Here is a 17324-nt window from a genome sequence, read left to right on the forward strand (position 1 = left end):
ATGGTTTCGCCATATTGCCCAGGCTGGTCTCGAACTCATGACCTCGAGCAATCCACCCATCTGGGCTTCCCAAAGTGCCAGGATTACAGGCGTGAGCCACTGTGCCTGGCCTGCAATGTCATTTTTCAAGCTCAGTCAAATATTTTGCCCACTCTCTTTCCCTCCTCCACACACATACTATCTACAGTGAAACTTTGGTCTTTAAGTGATCTTTTTCTGGAACGAATTATCTTCAGATAGTAAACATTTCCTTCATTTCATGCCATTTAGCTCAGTTAGTGTAATGAAAGGTCACGTAACAAAATGTTAATGGTGATGAGTTTTGGATGATAGAATCATAGGTGCCAGCAAGTTCTCTTTTACTTAAATATATGTTTAAGTTTTTCTAGAATGAATATACAATATTAAAGACTTTTTCAAGTTACAAATAAATTTTTTCAGAGCACTGTAGAAATGCTTACCCATCTGTCGCTCCCCCTCCTTCTCCTTTGCTAACAGAATTTTCTTTCTTTTTGGTATTTAGATTAAAATGTGCTTAGTGGGACCTCAGCTCCAGAAAAGAACCAGGAATTGCTGGGTATGGTGGCTTATGCCTGTAATCCCAACATGTTGGGAGGCCAAGGCGGGTGGATAACTTGAAGTCAGGAGTTCAAGACCAGCCTGGCCAATATGGTGAAACCCGGTCTCGACTAAAATACAAAAATTTAGCCAGGCATGGTGGCACACACCTGTAATCCCAGCTACTCTGGAGGCTGAGGTGGGAGAATCACTTGAACTCGGGAGGCAGAGGTTGCAGTGAGCTCAGATCATGCCACTGTATTCCAGCCTGGGCAGAGTGAGACCCTGTCTCAAAAAAAAAAAAAAAAAAAAAAAAAAAAAGAACCAAGAATGGTTCAAACAAATCATAAACACTCCAATCCCCTCTGCCAGTGATTGCTGTAGGGGTTAGCATATGACCAAGTTTCTACCTGACTTAAAAAAAAAAAAGAGAGACACAGGGAAAGAACCTTACCCTCCACTTTCTTCATGCTTTTGGATATTATCACATGAAAACGTGATATCTGGAACTATGGCTACCACTTTGTGACCATGAGGAAGAAGCTGAGAAAAATCCCAAGGAAGTCAACCCTGAAATCAGCCACTAGACTTCCCGTTATGTGAGGCAATGAACTCCTACTGGTTAAGCCACTTTAGTTAGTTGTTATCTTACTTGCAACCAAAAGCACCCCAAATGATAGGAACACTGAGGTCTGTGATGCTCAGCTTCCCAAAGGTGTACACGAACCACTTTGTAAATACTCTTCCATCAAGGGACACCATAAAGAATGTGTGTGTTTGTGTGTTTAATACAAAGACAGATACCTGACTCCAGGAGCCGTCACTTTACAACCTGAGATTACAGCTCCAAGATTGCCCTTGCAAGGCTCCACCTGCTGGTCTTTGGAGGTAATGGCAGGCCCTGCCTAGAAGGGCCAAGGTTCTGGTCCTACCTGTGGAGTCTGGCTAACTGTCAGAAAGTTGGGGCACTTATACCTGAGTCCCTCTACCTTGGGGGCGGGGTCGTGGCATCTCTCAGGCACACCTGGATTCCTGCCTCAAGAACTTCCAGAATTGGGCTCCTCTCAACTCCCAACTCAGATCCCTGGGTTCCCACCTGTTGGTGCCCTTTCAGAGGGGGTGTGAGTTTTCGAGTTTCTTGTACTCTTCGCCTGACCTGGTACACTTGTTTGCATTAACTGCCTAGTCCCTCTGTTTGACTTGGGGGTGGCTATTTCAGGGGCTCCAAAGTGTTCTAAATAGAAGGTGAGAAGGCCTGGGTGCAGTGGCTCATGCCTATAATCCCAGAACTTTGGGAGGCCAAAGTGGGAGGATCACCTGAGGCCAAGAGTTTGAGACCAACCAGTATAGCAAGATCCTGTCACTTCCAAAAACAAAACAAAACAAAACAAAAACAAAACAAAAAAAACCACCTTTTTAAAATTAGCTTGACATGACAGTCCACACCTATAGTCCCAGCTACCTGGGAGGCTGAGGCAGGAGAATTGCTTGAGCCCAGGAGGCGGAGGTTGCAGGGAGCCGAGATGGCACCACTGCACTTCAGCCTGGGCGAGAAAGTGAGACCCTGTCTCAAAAATAATAAAACAATAGTAAAAATAATAACGTATAAACATGAAAGTAATAGGCACAAGTCTTAAGTTTGGAAAAACCAGCATTAACAATCTTCACAAGAAGCTACAAGATAGAGACTAACACCCCTTTTGACAAATGAGGAAACTGAGGCTGAAGAGGAAAAGATATTTACCCACAGTCCCACAGGGGTTGAGGGACAGGTAGGTGTCAACACAGACCACAATGGCTCAGCCCCAGGGCTGTTCCCCACCCTCTTTCCATCCTTTGCAGACAGCTGGCCCGACAGGGCCCTTGGGCAGCGAGCCCCGGAGCTGGAGCTGGAGCGGGCCCATGCCCGTATTTGCCCAAGCTCTTGGCTCTCCCTCACCCTCCCAGGCTGCAAACACAGATGTTCCTTTTGCTTTTTCCCTTTTTCAGCCACAGTAACTCCTGGTCCCTCGCAGTGCCTGCCAAACTCCACATTCCTGGCAAGAACTGCAGACAAGCAGGACAGGAGGGGCTCCCTGGAGCTGGCCCCGTGCAGCCCTGAGTTCACTCACCTTGAAGCATGCTCCGGTAGGCCGTGTCTGCGATGGCGTAGATGTGAGGCGGCATCTCGTGCCTCTTCTTGCCCTTGTACATGTCGACGATCTTCTCCGAGTAGATGGGCAGGTGTTTATAGGGGTTGACCACCACGCAGAAGAGGCCAGAGTACGTCTGCAGACAGAGAACCCAGCTTACTTCCAGACCACCTCCAGGGTAGACAGATCGCACAGAAGCACTCAATATTCTCATGTTAGAGATGGGGAAACTGGAGCTTGGAGTCTTAGTGGAAACCCTGGGCCTCACTGATATTCCAGGTACGTGGGAAGAGGAGAAAGGGCGAGAGTGGGTTTCCAAGCTGCCTATGTTTTATTTTGCAACTGTGGGGGGTTTTGTGTTTGTTTTGAGATGGGGTCTCACTCTGTCACCTAGGCTGGAGTGCAGTGGTGTGAACATGACTCACTGCAACCTTGACCTTTCTGGACTCAGGTGATCCTCCTACCTCAGCCTCCTGAGTAGCCAGGACTACAGGCGGGCGCCACCAGGCCTGGCTGATGTTTATATTTTCTGTAGAGACGTGGGTTTCACTGTGTTGCCCAGGCTGGTCTCAAATTCCTGGGCTCAAGCAATTCTCCCATTTCAGCCTCCCAAAGCACTGGGATTATAGGTGTGAGCCATTGCACCTGACCAAACTGTGGAGTTTTGAAGAGCTCTGGGTTCAAATCTCAGCTCCACTCCTCCGAGCTGCCACTGTACCTCCCTGGACCTCACTGGCTTAAATAACAGCCACCGTTCATTGAGCACTTACTATGTGTTGGGCACCAAACTAAGCAGTACGCAGGATCTTTTTTGGATGCTGACAATCGTATTAAATGCTCATCATTTAACAGGTGGCACAGAAAATGAACAGTGTGCTTAAGATATTAACTCAGAACATTTAATAAAGAAAGTGTTTACAGATATGTGTGCAGAATTAAAGAAACCCAACCAGTGACCGGAGCAGTTAAGTCTGAAGAGCAAGAACAGAAGAGAATGTTGTTTACTTTTTTTTTTTTTTTTTTTTGAGACAGGGTCTTGCTCTGTCGCCCAGGCTGCAGTGTAGTGGGGTGATCTTGGCTCACTACAACCTTGAGTTTCTGGGCTTAAGTGATCCTCTCGCCTCAGCCTCCCAAGTAGGTGGTACCACAGGTGTGCACAACCATGCCCAGGTAATTTTTATTTTGTTTTTTGTAGAGACAGGGTTTCACCATATTGCCCGGGCTGGTCTCGAACTCCTGAGCTGAGGTGATGCGCCAGTCTCAGCCTCCCAAAGTGCTGGGATTACAGGTGGGAGCCACCGCACCCAGCCAGTGAGGGAATGTCGTTAACTGAACATTGGAGGCATAGAAAGCCACACACCCCTAAAAAGGGGCTGTCCAGAGGGATCCGCAGTCATATAGAAACACAGCTGCCGAAACTGTGGTCCAGGAGGGAGGGAGGAAAAGGTAATAATCCTCCAAGCTCTCTCTCCTCCCACCACCCTCTGATCTCTTTCTGGGACCTCCCAATGTCCATATCTAAGAAGAAACCCCAGTGACTCAGTCTCTAGAAGATGGCAGAGGCATCTCCTCATGGCATCTTCACAACTACTCGGTAACAGTGATTTCCCCACCGCCTGTTTGACAGGAGGGCAAAGCGAGGCGTGGTGAGGTTGTCACCAGGTTACACAGCTGGAGGGAAGTTGGGAACTAGAACTCCTGTTTACCCCACAGCGCCTGCTCCTGATCATTAATACCTTCCCCATCTGCAAAACAGAGACAAACACTGACATGAGCTCTCCAAAGTGGATGAAGCTTGAAAATATGCCTAGTGAAAGAAGCCAGGCACGAAAGGTCACGTACTCTATCCTCTCATTTATGTGAAGTGTCTAGAGTAGGCAAAGCCATGGAGACAGAAAACAGACTCGTGGTTCCCAGGGGCTGGAAAGAGGCGGGAAATGAGGAGGAACTGCTCATGGGTATAAGGTTTCCTTTTGAGGCTATAAAAATGCTCTGGGGCCAAGTGTAGTGGCTCATGCCTGTAATCCCAGCACTTTGGGAGGCCAAGGTGGGAGGATTGCTTCAGGCTAAGTGTTTGAGACCAGCTCAGGCAACAACAGCCAGACCCCCTCTCTACAAAAAAAAAAAAAAAAAAAAAAAAAATAGCTGGCCATGGTGGTGATCACCTGTAGTCCCAGCTACTTGGGAGGCTGAGTCAGGAGGATTGCTTGATCCCAGGAGCTCAAGGTTATAGTGAGCTATGATTGTACCATTGCACTCTAGCCCCTGGGTGACAGAGCAAGACCCTGTCTTGAAATTGATAGCTGTACAACATTGTGAATGCACTTAATGGCACTGTTTTCTTTAAAATGTTTAAAATGGTAAATTTTATGTTATATGCACTTTACCATTTAAAAAATAGCAGTCCTCTCCTACTGGGTGAATAGGAGCATCTGAAAATAATCAGATCAGGGACGGAGGAGTCAAGGCACAAGGCGAGTCCCGCCATGCTGTACATGGTAAGGCACTATTGTCATGATTTTTCCTTACTGGATACTAGATTTTCCCATGGTTGAGGTCACAGTTCAGGAGACAGGCTCCAACCCGTCTCACAGGAACTGCTTTCCCCAAACGATAAACATCAGTACTGCCTAAGACTCTGATGGCCATAAAGCGTATCCTCTTCCCTGCAAGTGACTTAGGGAGAACCACAGATCCATCTCTCAGTTACAGCTAGGGTGAACCAAGCAACAGAGGGTTAAGTGACTTGACCGAGGTCACCAAAGAAGATCCTGGCAGCACCAAGCCCAGCCTGGCCCACCCCCAGGTATGAGCATGGTCCATTATGCTATCCAGCCTAAGCCCATCCAACAGAAACAGAAACTACTGTTCGTTCGTTCGTTCATTCATTCATTCATTCATTCATTCTGTATGTCCCAGATGCCATGCAAAAGGTGCTGGGACTACATTAGAACATTAAAAAAACACAGGATCCCAGCCCTCAAGGGGCTTTTAGTCAAGGGCTGGAGCCAATTAGAGAGTGGGAAAGTCTGGCTGGGTGTGGTGGCTCACAACTGTAATCCCAGCACTTTGGGAGGTCAAGGCAGGAAGACTGCTTGAGCCCAGAAGTCTGAGACCAGCTTGGGCAGCACAGTGAGACCCCCATCTCTATAAGAAATTTAAAAATTAGCTGGGCATGGTGGCATTTACCTGTAGTCCCAGCCACTTGGGAGGCTGAGGTGGGAGGTTTGCTTAAGCCTGGGAGGTTGAGGTTGCAGTAAGCTGTGATTGTGCCATGCACTCCAGCCTGTGTGATACGGTGAGACCTTGTCTCAAAAAAAAAAAAAAGAAAGAAAAAGAGAGAGTGGGAAGGTCCTCCCAGGGCTCAGTCCGTTCAGGGACAATGGTATGTAATGTCTGGGTGTGCTGCAGAGGAATATTCTTTGAAGGTACAGGATTGTTGGGCGCAGTGGTTCACACCTATGATCCCAGCACTTTGGGAGACCAAGGAGGGCAGTTTGCTCACACTCAGGAGTTCAAGACCAACCTAGGCAACACAGTGAGACCCTGTTTCTACCAAAAATACAAAAAGTTAGCAGGGCATGGTGGCACATGCCTGTAGTCCCAGCTACTCGGCAGGCTGAGGCAGGAGAATCACTTGAACCTAGGAGGTGGAGGGAGGTTGTAGTGAGCCAAGGTGGTGCCATTGCACTCCAGCCTGGGTGACAGAGGGAGACCCCATCTCAAAAAAAAAAAAGAAAAAAAAAAAAAGGAAAGAAACAGGATTGATGGAGACAGAGGTTCTCACCATCCCCTAAAAGGAGCATGAATGAGTCAACATATGCCTGTCTAAATAGCCATCAACCATTTACTGAGCACCTACTATATACCACATCTGTGTCAGAGGCTGGAGATAAAGAAATCAATGATAGCTCCTGCTCTTAAAGAACTTAAATCAGAGGGGGAGACAAGTACATTAAAACACGTCGTAAAAACAGAGAATGATAGCAACAAGGAAGGGAAGGCCCTAACCCACACTGGGGGTGGTCAGGGAAACCTCCAGGTGGGGAGGTATTCCCTGCACTGAGTCTTAAAGGACAACAAGGTGTTAACCAGCTCAAGACAAAGCAGGGACATGGGCAGAAAAACAGCACACGGGGTCCGTGGGGGTGAACTATAAGCAGCTTGGTATAAGCAGCTCCATTGGACCGAAATGGAGAAGCGAAGCAAGGGTGAGAGGTAAGCGGGGCCCAGGAGCAACATCCAGCCTGGTGGGGCTGGGAGTGGGGGGCTGCCTGCCTGGACACCCCTCTTCCCCATTCCATCACCCAGGACCCTCCCACCCATCCTGCAAACACCAGCTGCAAGTGCCTTGAGTCCGGGGAACCCCCTTTCTCCTCTTCAGTCCCAGCACAGGCCTTGGTATAGAATAGGTGCTAACTAAATGCTTGCTAAATGCATGCCAGGGGAATAAATTAATGATACAGCTTCCTGGGAGCAGGGACAGCCTGACTTCACCTCCATGACCTGGGGGCCTTGCACGGCGGCAGTAGGTACTCAGTGGACTGCATTGAGCCAGGCCAGGGGCCATGTCCGGTTCAATAGGTGTCCCCTGTCCCCAGGACAAGCCTCCCAAAGAGAAGCGCCCAGTCTGTGGTCACCTGAACAAAGGTCAATCAAGCCCCACCCTCCTTCAGGCCTCGACTCCGTCTCCAGCTCCTCTGGGGCCATGTCCATTGCCACGCCCCTTTTGAATGTAGGTATCATTTACAGCCCAACCTGTCCTCACTCAAGCCCTTGACCTGGAGGCAGTAAAGGGCAGCGGCTAAGGGCTCAGAACTGGGTATGGGGGTACTTTAATTTGAACCTTCACTTTGCTACTTCTGCGCTGTGTGACCCTGGGCAAGTCCCTTAACCTCTCTGAGTCTCACTTATCCTCATCTACAAAACAGGGAGGCATACGAACAAGCCCTTCATAGATGTGCTGCGAGATAATGCTCGAAAAGCATTTAGCATGGCGGCTGGTACGTAGTAGGTGCTCAATCAATGTTATTTAGTGACTCTTACTATACTCCCTTCATTTCACGAGAGGGAAAGTCTTGCCACCTTAGAGCCTTCAATATGCTGTTCTCTCCACTTGGAACACTTTTCCCCTCATCTTCCCAGCTGGTTCCCTCTCCTCTTTTAGAGCTCTGCCTAAATGTTACCTCCTGGACTGTGACCCACACACTACTGTATCTCCTGCACCCCGCACAGTGCCAGGGACAGGGTAGACGCAGTCAGCTGTAATCCCAGCACTTCGGGTGGCCAAGGAGGTCAGATCACTTGAGGTCAGGAGTTCGAGACCAGCCTGGCCAACATGGCAAAACCCCGTCTCTACTAAAAATACAAAAATTAGCCAGGCATGATGGCAGGCGCCTGTAATCCCAGCTAGTCGGGAGGCCGAGGTAGGAGAATCACTTGAACCCGGGAGGTGGAGGTTATAGTGAGCTGAGATCATGGTGCTGCACTCCAGCCTGGGCAACAGAGTGAGACTCTAAAAAAAAAAAAAGAAGGAAGGAAGGAAGGAAAGTAAGAAAGAAAGGAAGAAAGAGAGATAGAGAAAAGAAAAGAATAAAAGGAATTTTTAAAAAGAAGGAAGAGGCCGGGCATGGTGGCTCACACCTTTAATGCCAGCACTTTGGGAAATCGAGGAGGTCAGATCACTTGTGGTCAGGAGTTTGTGACCAGCCTGGCTAACATGGCAAAACCCCGTCTTTACTAAAAATACAAAAATTAGCTGGCTGTGGTGGCGCATGCCTGTAATCCCAGCTACTCAGGAGGCTGAGGCAGGAGAGTCACCTGAACCAAGGAGGCAGAGGTTATGTGAGCCGAGATCATGCCACCACACTCCAGCCTGGGTGACAAAGTGAGACTGTCTCAAAGAAAAAAAAAAAAGAAGAATAAAATGAATTTTTAAAAAGAAGGACCACACTGCCTTTTCAACTCCATCGCCAGTTTCTGAAAGAGGAATATGACTTTCATCCTCTTTGTTTGGGACATCTCTCCCAGTGCCATGCACACAACAAGCATTTAATCCATACTTCCAGGTAGATCTGAATCTCTGCTGAGTTCTGTAAAAGCTTTCTAAGCAAGCCAGGGTATGACGATGGAGTGAAGGTAAGACTGGTGCAGGCAGCCGCACATCTCACGGCAGGGCCGTGGGGCTTCAGCATCTGGCTCTTCCTCCCACATCATTCAGCTACTTCTCCTTCACCTCGACCCAGCTCAACCATAGTTGGCTGTGTTTCTGCCTCTCTGGCCCCACGAGCCCCTCTCCAGCTGGTTAAATTCAGAGGTTTCAACATCCCAGCCTCCTGTGTCCCAGCCGGCATCTCATGGGCCCTGTGCCACCAGCAAGTCCCAGCTGCAGGCCCAGGATTTCCCTCTTGTGACCGTATTAGGAAGCAGCTCCAGTTTTTCTCTGACGCTTTATATGGTCAGCCACAGAGCCCTGAGCAGGGGGTGCTCCCAGGGCCTGCAGCAGAAATGAGGAACAGGGAGGGAAGGGAGGGAAGTGGAAGGAACACTGGCTTTCAGACACACAGGGATGGCCAGGTGCAGTGGCTCACACCTGTAATCCCCGCACTTTGGGAGGCCAAGGTGGGTGGATCACCTGAGGTCAAGAGTTCGAGACCAGCCCGGCCAACACAGTGAAACCTCATCTCTACTAAAAATACAAAAATTAGCAAGGTGTGGTGGCGCGTGCCTGTAGTCCCAGCTACTCGGGAAGCTGAGGCAGGAGAACTGCTTGAACTCAGGTGGCAGAGGTTGCAGTGAGCTGAGATTGTGCCACTCCACTCCAGCCTGGGTGATACAGCGAGACTTGGTCTCAAAAAAAAAAAAAAAAAAAGACACACAGGCCTGGGCAGAGTGTTGGCTTTGCCTTATCACCTGCCTGACTTGTGCATACAGACCTACCCCTGAGCTTCCTCAGTAAAGTGATGGATAATCACGGCTTCTTTATGAAGCTGCAGTGCAATATCACAGCTTTCTAAATACCCAACCTAGAGACAGACGTGGTCCACCAAGCACGTGCTTTTGCTGCAGCCTTGCTTTTAAGAGCAAAAAGACTAGAAAAAACCTAAATACCTGTCAATAGCAGACAGGCTTAATCATTATGGTTCATCCCTATAGCAGAAGACTGTGCAGTGGCCCTCTCTCTACTACCATGGATGAATGGCCAAAATACACAGTTAGATGCAGAGATTGAGACGCACAACAGCCGGGGCCTGTGCTGCCATTTTGGAGGGGTGCAGGAGGGGCTCTCTATGTGGCTGCATGTGTATAAAACATCACTGGAGGCTGGATGGAGCAGCTCACACCTGTAATTGTAGCACTTTGGGAGGCTGAGGTGGGTGGATCACTTGAGGTCAGGAGTTCAAGACCAGTCTGGCTAACATGGCAAAAACCCATCTTTACAAAAAATACAAAAATTATCTGGGTGTGGTGATGCACACCTGTAATCCCAGCTACTCAGGAGGCTGGGGCGGGATGATCGCTTGAATCCAGAAGGCATAGGTTGCAGGAGCCGAGATCGCACCATTGCACTCCAGCCTGGGTGACAGAGTGAGACTTTATCACAAAAAAAGCAATAGGCTGGGCACAGTGGCTTAAGCCTGTAATCCCAGCACCTTGGCAGGCCGAGGCAGGTGGATCACCTGAGGTCAGGAGATCGAGACCAGCCTGGCCAACATGGCAAAACCCCCTCTCTACTAAAAATACAAAAATCAGCTGGGTGTGGTGGTGCACGCCTGTAGTCTCAGCTACTTGGGAGGCTGAGGGAGGAGAATTGCTTGAACCTGGGAGGGGGCTGTTGCAGTGAGCCAAGATCATGCCACTGCACTCCAGTCTGGGTGACAGAGTGAGACTCTATCTCGAAAAATAATATAAATAAATAAATAACATGACTGGAGGGCTACATATGTAACCAGCAACCACAGTGTCTCTAAGAAGGGGAACTGGAAGGGTGAGAAATAGGAACGAAGGGGGAAGTTCTATATTCCCTTATACACTATTTTATTTCATATTTGCATGTCTTACCTATTCAAAAACATATTTTAAGTCTGACTAGATAGTTATGAACAGACAGAAAAAACTAGAAGGTAGGGTTAAGTGGAAAAAAATCATACTGCAAAACATACAAGGAGTGACTTTTTCTTATGTTTGGTGTGTGTGTGTGTGTGTGTGTGTGTACATACATGAACCTGTGAATCATGTTTGCCTCCAGGGAAGAGGGCTGCTTTTTGTGATACATACTTTTTTTTTTTTGAGACGGAGTCCCGCTCTTTAGCCCAGGCCGGATTGCAGTGGCACAATCTCGGCTCACTGCAAGCTCCGCCTCCCAGGTTCACGCCATTCTCCTGCCTCAGCCTCCTGAGTAGCTGGGACTACAGGCGCCCGCCACCGCGCCCGGCTAATTTTTTGTATTTTTAGTAGAGACGGGGTTTCACCGTGTTAGCCAAGATGGTCTCGATCTCCTGACATTGTGATCCGCCCGCCTCGGCCTCCCAAAGTGCTGGGATTACAGGCGTGAGCCACCGCGCCCAGCCGATACATACTTATTTTTAAATATTCTCTTGAGGTCTTTGCATAGATTATCCTTGTATTACTGGAGGAGGTTCTTTGAAGCAATAATGACTTGAAAGATCAGAAGGCTGGGTGCAGTGGCTCATGCCTGTAATCCCAGCACATTGGGAGGCGGAGGTGGGAGGATCATCTGAGTTCAGGAGTTCAAGACCAACCTGGCCAACATGGTGAAACCACTTCTCTACTAAAAATACAAAAATTAGCTGGGCGTGGTGGCATGTGCCTGTAATCCCAGCTACTGGGAGGCTGAGGCAGGAGAATCGCTTGAACTCAGGAAATGGAGGTTGCAGTGAGCAAAGATCACACCACTGCTCTCCAGCCTGCGTGACAGAGCGAGACTCCACCTAAAAAAAAAAAAAAAAGATCAGAAGGGCTAATTCCTGGGGCTTGACAAAGGGCAGCTTCCAGTTACAGTGTCTTTCTACCCTCTAGGGACCAGTGCAGTGGCTGGCACCCAGGAGGCCTCTGTTCACAATCTGCTTGTTCCTTGTGTCCCCAGGTGGACACTGCTTCCAGAGTAGGCTAAGATTGCTGGGCCAGGTCTCTACGGCAGAAAAATTGTCACCTGCTAAAGTTTGGAAGGAGGGCTTCTCCTGACCCCCTGGGCATTCCAGAAGCAGAACCAGAACTGGAAAAATGTCCTTTGGGGTTCATGGGTCGGGGACTTCGGCTTGGAGTTCCAATGAGCAGGGCGGCCCATCCACCTTGGCTCTGGATCATGATTTTCCCAACCCCAGAGGTTTGGTATAGGGTGGAGGGTCCCACTGTCTACAGAGACAAAGCAGGTAAGGCATGAGTGAAGCAGGGCGTGTGTGAGTGAACAAAAGAGGTGCCACGGTCAATGGCTACCAGGGCCTGGGAGACGACAGGGAGTGGTGGGGTCTGTGGAAAAGCAGAGCATAAAACCCATCTCACAGGGACTGCTACTCGCACTCTGCATTCTGCAGTGTCAGGTCCTCTGCTTTTTCGAGCAATGCCAGAAACAGATTTCTTTTTTTGATATATTAAGTTAACTCAATTTAAAAACAAAAATCACTCCTCTGTGTTAGCAGATTGTAATCATTAGTCTAGCACCTAGTTAGGTGCTCAAGGAATCATAATAAGAGGTTCAATTCCTTCTTGCTCTGCACTTAAAGCTTGTCTACCTCAAAGCTAACAAGGCCTCTGGCACTGTCCCCTCCTGCTCCAGCCCACGACCATCACCTCCTGCTCTAAGCCTATTACCCCAAGAGTCATTTGCTACTAATCATAGGTAGTCACCCTGGCCCTGGACTCACACAGACCTTGTCTGAATCCCAGCTCTGCCCACTTTCCAGTGGTGGGACTGAGCACATCTGAGCTTCAGCATCCTCATCTTTTTTTTTTTTTTTTTTTTTTGAGATGTAGTCTCACTCTGTCACCCAGGCTGGAGTGCAGTGGCACAATATCATGCCTGTAATCCTAACACTTTGGGAGGCCGAAGGGGTGAAGATTGCTTGAGCTCAGGAGTTCCAGATCTGTTTGGGCAATACGGTGTGACCCCACCTCTACCAAAAACACAAAAAAATTAGCCGTGCATGCTGCTATGTGCCTGTAGTCCCAGCTACTAAGGAGACTGAGAGAGGATCCCTTGAGTTCCAGGAGGCAGAGGTTGCAGTGAGCTGAGATCATGCCACTATACTCCAGCATGGGCAACAGAGTAAGACCCCATCTCAAAAGAAAGAAAAAGAAAAAAGAAGAAAGAAAAAAGAAGACAAAAAGACAGACAGAGAAAGAGAGAGAGAGAGAGGGAGGGAGGGAGGGAGGGAGGGAGGCAGGAAGGCAGGAAGGCAGGAAGGAAGGAAGGAAGGAAGGAACTAACTCGAGGCAGACGAACTCAGCCAAAAGACAGTATTCAGAAGACCAAGGGACCCTTAGGACCAGGCATCAAAGCCATGCTCCCCGCCAGGTATGCCCCAAACGGTCTTCAGCAGTTTAGGTAGACTGCTGGACATTGCTGAGCCCAGAACCTGCATCTCTAAGATAAGGAGAAAAGCTCCTCTGGCTTCTATAGACTCTTCTAGATCCAAGAGCACAAGAGGTCTGCCAGAACCTTCTCAAGGGCGCATCGTTTGAGGCGAGCCTTGCAGAACGGAGGAGAAAGTTTATCTTCATCACAGAGGGCAAAGTCATGCATGCCAGACCACGGACCTGGCATCACCTCACTACCCGCCTATTAACAAGAGTCATGCATGCTGCTATTATGGGCTGGGAGAGTAAGTTACTGTGCTCCCCCACCCCAACCCCTTTCCTTCTTTATCTTCTCCGTCATGGACGACGGTTTCTATTAAGCAATTAAACTGACCAGAAAGGAACAAGAGAAGAGCGGGGCCATCATCACAAGGCTGAAAGGATTTTAATCTAATCTGTCCAGAGAAGCATAGCAGGAATTTGAAGCTTTGATTCATTTATTTTTAATCTGCTGTCAGAAGATATTTTGGGTCTCAGGACCTTCATACGCCCTTTTTTTTCTGATTTCTATTTGAGGACAGCAGGTGAGGTGAACACACAGGCCTGTCCTGAAACTCCCTAGATGGTGATGATACGTCTTAGATGGAAGATCTGGGCCCCAAAGAGTCCAATTTTCCCTCTAGCTCCCTACAGACGGGCCTCTTTAGAAATATCCAACATACTGGCTGGGCGTGGTGGTTCAGGCCTGTGATCCCAGCACTTTGGGAGGCCGAGGCAAGTGGATCACCTGAGGTCAGGAGTTGGAGACCAGCCTAGCCAACATGGTGAAACCCGTCTCTACTAAAAATACAAAAATCAGCCAGGCATGGTGGCACATCCCTGCAATCCCAGCTACTCGGGAGGCTGAAGCAGGAGAATCACTTCAACCCGGGAGCTGGAGGTTGCAATGAGCCAAGATCGCTCCACTTCACTCCAGCCTGAGCAACAAAAGTGAAATTCCATCTCAAAAAAAAAAAAAAAAGAAAGAAAGAAAGAAAAAGAAAATGTCCACCATACAAACAGCCCCAGATCAATAATTTTTCCATACAAACAGTGCCACAGACAAGAGACTTCCCCTACTTAAGAAAGTAAAGATACATTTTCAACACTGCACCTCAGCTTCCTTCCCTAAAAGGGGAAAACATTTTTAACTCAGGGGATGCTGTGTTAAATAAAATACAATGTGTCAAGGTACAGCACTTGGATTGGAGGACATATTTAATAGTTACGGCCAGGCACAGCGGCTCACACCTGTAATCCCAGCGCCGTGAAAAGTCAAGGCAGGAGATGGCTTGAGGCCAGGAGTTTGAGACCAGCCTGGGCAATATAGTGAGATCCCAGTCTCTACAGAAGTTTTTTTTTTTTTTTTTTTTTAATTAGCCAGGTGTGGTGGTGCACGCCTGTGGTCCACAGCTACTCAGGAGGCTGAGGTGAGAGGATCGCTTGAATCCAGGACTTGGAAGCTATATTGAGCTACGATGGAACCACTGCACTCCAGCCTCAAAGACAGAGTAAGCCCCCATCTCAAAAAAAAAAAAAAAAAGTTATGAGTTGCTCAGTTGCTCACTCTTACCATTTGGCTCTTTAAAAAGCCACTCTAACTCCTTCTGAAATATCTATAAGAACAGTGGAAAAATGGCCTATCCCCATGACAGATTCTATACTACCCCTTATAAGGGGTATCTTTGGGGCTTCCTAAGATATATTACACAAGTCAACACTGAGCATTTCCAAATGGAAAAAAGAGCTAGTCACTAAACTGTGTGCCCAATAGGCTTTTAAATATGTAAACAGATACCATGCTCACAAAGAGACAAAGAATGCACCGCATCTGTGGTTAAGGACTAATTTTTCTGTTTTGTGTTCACTATGCTTTCTGAACTCTCCAAGTGTTCCATAGTGAACGTGTCTTAGTTTCCTAATTAGGAAAAAAATGTGCAGGACATTTTTAGAGATGACAAGGGGCTTTTTGTAATTTTCATTTGGCAAAATGTACAGACAAGGACCAAAGGGACAGAAGGATGCCAAGTGATGGAAGAAGAACATCTTACTAGTAAAATCAAAAGTGATCATGACCACAGCAAAACCAATCTAGTAACACTTAACATTTTCAGTGCCTGCACTTAAGATGTAGCAGGAAGTGTATTAAGTGCTTTCTATTTAGAGTAACCCACTCCATGAAGCTGCTACTATTTTTTTTTTTTTTTTTTTGAAACAGACAAGGTCTTGCTCTGTCACCCAGGCTAGAGAGCAGTGGCACAATCATAGCTCACTGCAGCCTTGAACTCCTGGGCTCAAGTGATCCTCCTGCCTCAGCCTCCCTGAGTAGCTGGGATAATGAGTACGCACCACTGCACCTGGTTAATTTATTTTTGCAGAGATGGGGTCTCGTTGTGTTGCCCAGGCTGGTCTCAAACTCCTGGGCTCAAGTGAGCCACCTGCCTCAGTTTCTCAAAGTGCTGGGATTACAGGCATGAGCCACTATGCCCAGCTCCCAAGAGGCTGGCACTATTCTTGCATCCATTTTACAGAAAAGGAAACAAAGCTTCAGAGGCATGAGGTAACCTGCTCAAGGGTGAGCAGGGCCTTTCAGAGAGAAGAGATAGACATAGGCCGGGTTGGGTGACCTCTGCTCATCAGTCTGGCGACCTGTGCCCCACAACATCACACTCCAAGCCCCAATCATCTAGTCCAAGCAGTCCAACAGAACTTTCTATGATAAGGGGAACATTCTGCACTTATGCTACCCAGTACACCAGCCACTAGCCACAGGTGGCTATTGACTACTTGACCTAGAGCCAATATAACAAAAGCAATAAATTTGTTATTTTTTATTTTCTTTTACTTATGTATTTATTTAGAGATGAAGTTTTGCTCTTATTGCCCAGGCTGGAGTACAATAACGCGATCTTGGCTCACTGCAACCTCCATCTCCCGGGTTCAAGCGATTCTCCTGCCTCGGCCTCCCAAGTAGCTGGGATTACAGGCACACACCACCACGCCCAGCTAATTTTTGTATTTTTAGTAGAGACGGGGTTTTACCATGTTGGCCAGGCTGGTCTAGAACTCCTGACCTCAGCTGATCCACCCACCTTGGCCTCCCAAAGTGCTGGGATTACAGGTGTGAGCCCACGCACCCAGCTAATAAATTTTTTAATGTTTCTTTTTTTTTTTTTTTTTTTTTTTGAGATGGAGTTTCGCTCTTATTGCCCAGGCTGGAGTGCAACGGCACCATCTCGGCTCACTGCAACCTCTGCCTCCCAGGTTCAAGCAATTCTCCTACCTCAGCCTCTCAAGTAGCTGGGATTACAGATGTGCACTACCATGCCCGGCTAATTTTGGCATTTTTAGTAGAGACGGGGTTTCATCATGTTGGCCAGGCTGGTCTCGAACTCCTGACCTCAAGTGATCTACCTGCCTTGGCCTCCCAGCATGCTGGGATTACACGCATGAGTCGCCAAACCTGGTCTAATGTTTCTTTTAATTCATTTAAATCTAAATTTAGTTAGCCACGAGTGGCCAGTGGCTACCATATTGTGCCATCTCTAGTCCACTCTGTTCTGCAAGTCTACCTAAAATAGTCCTACGACCAACCTGAACATTCCCCTCTGTGACAAGGAAGGCCTCCCTAAAACCTAGCCACATCCTCGTGTCTCCTACCCACCTGGCTGCCAAGACAAGCCAGCCTTTCCAAAGTGGTTATGAGCTCTTCTTTACTTTCAAGAGGAAGGAAGGACAGAGAACGATGCCAATGAAATCTGCTGAGAGTTTATCATACGTCTTGGCACTTGGCACATGTGATGACATGGGATTGTCACACCTCCTGTCTGTAATGAGGGTGATTATTCCCATTTTACGGATAGGAAAACCGAGGCTTCGAGAGGGGAAATAACCTCTTCAAGGGCTGAGATGTGAACCCACCTTGGAATGATTCCACCTCATCTTGCAATCTCCCTCGATCAAACCTTCAGCCTCCCATTTCCTTTTTTTTTCTTGAGACAGAGTCTTCTTCTGTCACCCAGGCTGGACTGCAGTGGTACAGTCTTGGCTCACTGCACC

The 17324-nt window shown here is 48.1% G+C and overlaps 1 protein-coding gene across 5 annotated transcripts in view; it reads right to left on the bottom strand.

The window, feature by feature from the left end:
• Positions 1-17324, bottom strand: part of MYH11 (myosin heavy chain 11) — a 156729-nt gene that overhangs the window by 119661 nt on the left and 19744 nt on the right. For all 5 annotated transcript variants that reach the window (XR_010152284.1, XM_055078622.2, XM_055078625.2 and 2 more), the window contains exon 3: positions 2670-2826. Coding sequence is in view for 4 of the 5 variants with exons in the window: in XM_055078622.2 (XP_054934597.1) it covers positions 2670-2826 (157 nt within the window). In the remaining variant the exon portion in view is untranslated. The remainder of the gene's footprint in view (positions 1-2669; positions 2827-17324) is intronic.

Source organism: Pan troglodytes, chromosome 18, assembly GCF_028858775.2.
Source record: "Pan troglodytes isolate AG18354 chromosome 18, NHGRI_mPanTro3-v2.0_pri, whole genome shotgun sequence".
NCBI lineage: Eukaryota > Metazoa > Chordata > Mammalia > Primates > Hominidae > Pan > Pan troglodytes.